Source organism: Tuber melanosporum, assembly GCF_000151645.1.
Source record: "Tuber melanosporum whole genome shotgun sequence assembly, scaffold_45, strain Mel28".
NCBI lineage: Eukaryota > Fungi > Ascomycota > Pezizomycetes > Pezizales > Tuberaceae > Tuber > Tuber melanosporum.
In genome coordinates, this window is record NW_003299090.1 from 404,984 (window position 1) to 410,737 (window position 5,754).

General features: G+C 45.6%; 1 protein-coding gene; it reads right to left on the bottom strand.

Annotated features, from left to right (window-relative positions):
- Positions 1 to 3,087: 3,087 nt before the first annotated feature.
- GSTUM_00008343001 (uncharacterized protein) lies at positions 3,088 to 5,693 on the bottom strand (the record flags this gene model as incomplete). XM_002839995.2 has 10 exons in its annotated part: positions 3,088 to 3,279; positions 3,428 to 3,654; positions 3,913 to 3,967; positions 4,024 to 4,775; positions 4,830 to 4,857; positions 4,914 to 5,035; positions 5,136 to 5,216; positions 5,368 to 5,414; positions 5,480 to 5,524; positions 5,588 to 5,693. 10 exons carry the CDS (start codon positions 5,691 to 5,693, stop codon positions 3,252 to 3,254), a joined length of 1,491 nt encoding a protein of 496 aa, XP_002840041.1. The 3' UTR covers positions 3,088 to 3,251.
- Positions 5,694 to 5,754: the final 61 nt, after the last annotated feature.

Genomic DNA, 5,754 nt, shown 5'->3' on the forward strand with positions numbered 1-5,754 from the left:
TAAAGAAACTCGTATGAACTTTGCCTTTTAGGTAATTTGAATAGATCTATGATAATCCAATACCTTTTTTTTTTTTTCATTTTTACTTTTTTCAATTTCAATATTTCTTCTCATAAAGTACCTGTGCAACTATGTTGAATCTGGACACTTGGTACCAGTTCTTACTATTCAGAATCTGAACACTTGAGTCTGAATTTAGTATATGTAATCAGACCTGCACAGACTATCTGCCTAACAATTTTTAATTCTTGTGTTCAAGTTCTACATGCTAAGAACTAGTATAGGGGTTGACCTTCCAGGTATACAACTTTAAGTTAGCTGTATGAGTACAGTTTTCAAGAAATAATTAGAAAGAATTTAACAAACTAAACTAAATCAATATTATCCTAGATGCTTTCCATATTCCAATTAAATATGGGTCAAGATTGGGCACCCCTGTAGGCCCCCCAATATATCACGTTCTCGTAGCTTCAATCTACTTGATTACGGGAGACATCAGTTTAAATCAGCACGGGTATGGATAATGTTTTAAGCTTCTATAGTCTATGGGTATTGTGAGCCTTATTTTGTGTGGGTGAAGGAATCTAAGGAAGAGAAGGAATACTATAATAATATGCTAGAGATGGAAAATAAGATAAAAAGAGACAAGCAGGATGAAAAACAGGTTCTCGTATGAATTGAAGGAACAGAAGCATTTAAAATTTTACGGAAATTAAATATTAATATACAGCAGCAAGATGAAACAGATCTACTCCCATCAGGATATCCCCGACAAAAGCACTACCCAGAATGGGAATTTAAGGAGCTTATTAAAAAGCATAGTAATCGAAGTATGGGGGATATCAATTGGGTTCTCTATAGAGAATGTATCCTACCACTATTGTACTACCCAATTCTCCAATGGGTAGAACAAGAAACTGGAAGGGAAATGTGGGCTGTTGAGGAAAATGCTCCAGCCCACACTACTGCAAGAGAATTGGGTGAAGCAAAGTGGAAAAAGAAAAGTATATGATCTGTTGACTGGCCAGCCCAGTCACCGGACTTGAATAAAATAGAACCACTTTAAGACTATTTAAAAGACTCACTGGAAGAGTATGAGTTCAAAGGCCAAAGCCATACTATGAAGAATCAAGTAAAAGCAGCTCTGGTATTGGAATGGAAAAAAATACCAATTGATTTCATTAATCATCACCATTTAGACCTTCAAAATAAGTTGCAACTTGTTATTAAGAATAAGGAGGATAACAATTTTCATGGCTGATTTAATTTCCATTATTTCTTTTCATTTAACCCTCTCTTTCTTTTCTTTTCACAATTTCTTATTAGCTTTCTGTTTATTGCCTACTTGTTCTTGAAGTATCTTGAGTTTTAAATCTATGGTGTTTAGTTTCCCGCTTGTTGCAACTTGCCGCTCTACACCAGCTTATCACATGACGAATATATCTATCGGCCGCACTCGTACCAGTGCAGGAGTGGCTCCTCCGTGCCCGATCCTACCCGTTCCCCCTAACTATTAACCCCACACAATTAACCTTCCAGAGAACCCAGTGACCGGTAGGTGAGGCCACTCGGATTTAGTCTAACTCCTACCGATAATCCCGCCTGCCCAAGTCCTCTCGGACAATAGGCATACTGTAGGGAAGGTCTGTGTGGCCACAGTTGGAAAGTACGGAATTCGTTTTTGCTAATACGAGCTCTTCGATGTAGATCAAATTACCCCCGTATTCCATATTTTAATATGAGTATTTATATAAGCAGATTTTAGTCCAACAAACACAGATATCACATATTGCACGAGTATCATTGATACCAATATAGGAATGTTACCTTTGGGCGTACTCTACTCGTACTCCAGTACCCACACCGTTTTATAAAAAGCTGGATTAGCGTTTGTGCAGTGCTGCTCAATCGCCGCTCGCTCGGTACTCAAGTACCTATATACCGTTACGGTATAATAGTTGCTTACAGCACTCGTAGAGTAAGGCGATTCGGGAGTCTCTCCGCCTCCCTATTGGCTCGGTTGCCCTTAGCTCCAATCCGACCTTTACGAAACGACACTCGAGTACAGGGTCCCGCAAGAAGTTATGGAGCAGTTTGGTGGAGGGGGAAAGTTGGATAAGTTGGGGACGGCGGCGTAGCCGGGCAGTTCGTCGGATGCGGGGGATCGTGAGTGGGAAAGTGAGGGAGAGACGAAAAAGGAGGGGAAGAAGAGGAGACTTTAGAGGGAGGGGGTGGAGGAGGCAGGAGGAGGAGTTTTTCTTCTTCTTGGTAGGTTCCGCTGTCCGGCGAAAGATCACTCTGACCGAAGCGGGGGAGGGGTTATGGAATCCTTGGGATTTAGCCGAGTTTAGTCTATGCGATGTACCAGTACTCGAGTATATACTACTCGAGTATGGGAGTGCGGGTACCTTTCCGTCACCCTGGGTTGAAGGGATAGATAGTCTAAAACAACGGATGGTGGGGGGCACTATCACCCGCAGATACAAGGTGACAGTATGTTTTGCCGGAGAAGAGCCTACGGTATCGCTTCAATGATCTGCGGCGGCCCGGGCAGACGAGCACAGGGGTCACAGGCAGTCGAGACAGATGGCCTCTTATGTGGCGTGCCCTCACGAACGGCGCACCAGACTAGACTACCGGTATATCGGCAGCAACGCACTTGGGTCATACATTTCGTTGTAGCGGTGCTAATTCCCCACGATATACTTTGGACCAGACAGGAATTTAAGGAAGGTTCCAATAGCCCAAACCTACCACAGCACTAGACCCGAATACAATAATTCATGACATTGTATCGAGCGGCATACATTCGCAAAGCGCCCACCGTACCTGATAGCGCCAGCTCGGAGCACCCCTCTCGCCCCTTCAAGTACTTTGGATAGCGGTATAGGCTGCCGCATAATAAACACCAAATCGACTGGGTATGGAAAACAACCCCCTATCAAGAATCAAATGACCATTACTACAGAAATTACTATCCCGTTGGAGCGGTAATAAACACTCTGGAGCTAGCCGTGCATTCACACCCGTAGAGAAAGTATCACTTAGCCGGACGAAGGCCCATTCACAAAGTATCAGAGTAAACAATTATTGAGCCAATGAAAATTTATTTGCACCTTGCCAACAGCTGGAAACCACCAAAACGGATCCACAAGCACCGGAAATACCACCTAAGCTATTACAGTAGTGCGTACCACTCCCATTAATCCCGAGCTTTCGCTATTGGGTAGTTTAATCCACATGTGAAATTTTCATTCTTTGGCATTCAGGACGCGGAGACTAAGTATCAAGAATCAGTGCCCACCTCAAAAAGTCAATCCTGCTTTGGCTCCTTCCCTCTTTCCTGAACATTGCTTTGAGGAGAGAATAAAGAAAGAGGGAGTTGTAGAGGAGCCAAAAACAGAAAACCACAAGGAAGTCCACATACGTGTTGGTATTACCCAATCCGCCCCTCCACCCTTGGACAGCAATGATAGTATCTCCAGCCTTAACGAGCCCGAGCTTGATGGCCTCACTAGTGCCCCATCTCAGACGCTCATCAACATCCTCTTGCCATATAACCTGGTTGAAGTCAGGCTTAGGCTTAGGGTACACGAATGGATAAACACCGCGATATAGATGGGAATATCGGGCAGCGTTGGCATTTCGGGTAATCTATTTCTCAAGCGTCAGTACGATTGGGATCTCGGGTGATAGGTAGTGATGGACACGATCAGATCATGATCGATCACCTCAATAATCGACTATACTCGACATTTTCGAGCGGTGGCCACCATCGATCACTCAATCAGGGTCCACCGTTTCGTCAATCGTTCGATCATGAGGTCTTCTCGACCAGACCATGGCCGAGCAGAACCCTCATGGCCTGCTCGAGCATGCTCGTGTCCATCGCTAGCAGCAGGAATTACTCACCATGAGAACTGGGCAGCTTGGCCTATATTTCGAGATCAAGCGCGCAGTTGATCCACTATAATAAAAGGATCAGCGGATCCGAGCATGTCTTAAATAATGGTACGAACATACCTAGTACTCAGAACAATAATGGCGCTAGCCTCCTGCTCAACGCTGGCGCTAACAGCTGCGATAGCGCAGGTCTCGCTTGTCTCGGTTGGTCTCTTGGTCAACCCACGTAGCTCGTTAAACAGCGGAACGTAGCTGATGGCAGTCTCTGCAAGCAAGCAGGTCTCGTGCATCATTGTAACAGACTCAATTGGGTAGTTACCCTTAGCAGTCTCTCCGGATAACATGACACAGTCAGCGCCGTCAAGCACTGCATTACCAACGTCTGAAACTTCAGCACGAGTGGGACGGGGGTTGTATGTCATGGACTCCAGCATCTGGGTTGCGCAAATAATGGGCTTTCCAGCCAGATTGCACTTGGCAATCATCATCTTCTGAGCAATAAACACCTGAGCAGGTGGGATCTCAATCCCGAGGTCACCACGAGCAACCATGACACCATCGGTTTCTTCGAGAATCTCATCAAAGTTGTTTACACCCTGTTGGTTCTCAATCTTGGCGATGATCTGGATCTCCTTTCCATCTTCCCCCAGAACTTCACGAATGGCGGTAATGTCAGAGCCACGACGGATAAATGACGCGAAGACCATGTGAACACCATTCTTGACGCCAAATCGAAGATCCTCCTTGTCCTTCTCGGATAGAGGAGGAAGGTCAACATCCGTCTTGGGAAGATTCACACCCTTCTTGGAGGAGATCTTGCCGTTGTTAAGGCAGCGAGCTTTAATATTCCTCTCATCGGTGACGTCCAAAACCTCAAACGAAAGGACACCATCGTCAACGTAGATAATGCGACCGGGCTCAATCACTTTAGTGATGTTCTTGTAGTCAACGTACCTAAAATTGGACCATGTTAGCAAGGAAGTTTAAATCACATGTTAGCCCAAACATACATAATCTTCTCCGTACAGGAGGTAACATATTTGTCGTCTGTGGTGATGATAATTTCTGAGCCAGCAGAGATAGGAAGGTCGGCATCTCCCTTGGTGTTACCAGTGCGGATCTCGGGTCCTTTCTGCAGGATCATTTAGTAAATCTCCCACACACCGAACTCTATGCACCTCTCCCAACGCTACACGAGCCCAAGATGAAATTTACTCTCGGTGGGAACATACAGTATCAAGAGCGATCGCCAATGGTCGGCCGGGATGCTGCCTTTCAGCCTCCCTCGAGTTATCGATGACACTCTGGTGGTACTGCAGATCCGCTTATCAGCACCGATAACAAAACATGAGCACTCACGCCAACAGCCCCCACTCCCAAGAATTCCACCGAGAGGACAACCACAACCAGGGACACAGCAGCGCGGGCAGTTGGACTAAAAACCAAGACTGGTTGGAGAGCTACCTCATATGAGCCATGAGAAAAGTTCATGCGAACAATGTTCAGCCCGGCTGTGTTGAATATCTGTGAGCAAACTTTGAACAGGCGGGGGCGGGGTAACAGCCAAATTCAGCACCTTTGCGAAGTTTGTTGATAGACTCCACCGAGTTTGTTTTGGGACCTGTTGACAGAGAAGGGTTTACTAACATGTTACCGACAAGAGAAAACGGAAGGGGACACATACCAATTGTACAGATAATAGAGGTTCTCCTGAAGTTCCTCTCAGCGGGAACATGATCAACGTTGAGCTGGCTGAGCCATTGGTATTGGGTCTTGACACTGTCGGTCATCTCGGCTACTCTTTGCTATTCGGGCGGTACACTACACTGTTAAGTTTGTCCGATTCCCTTC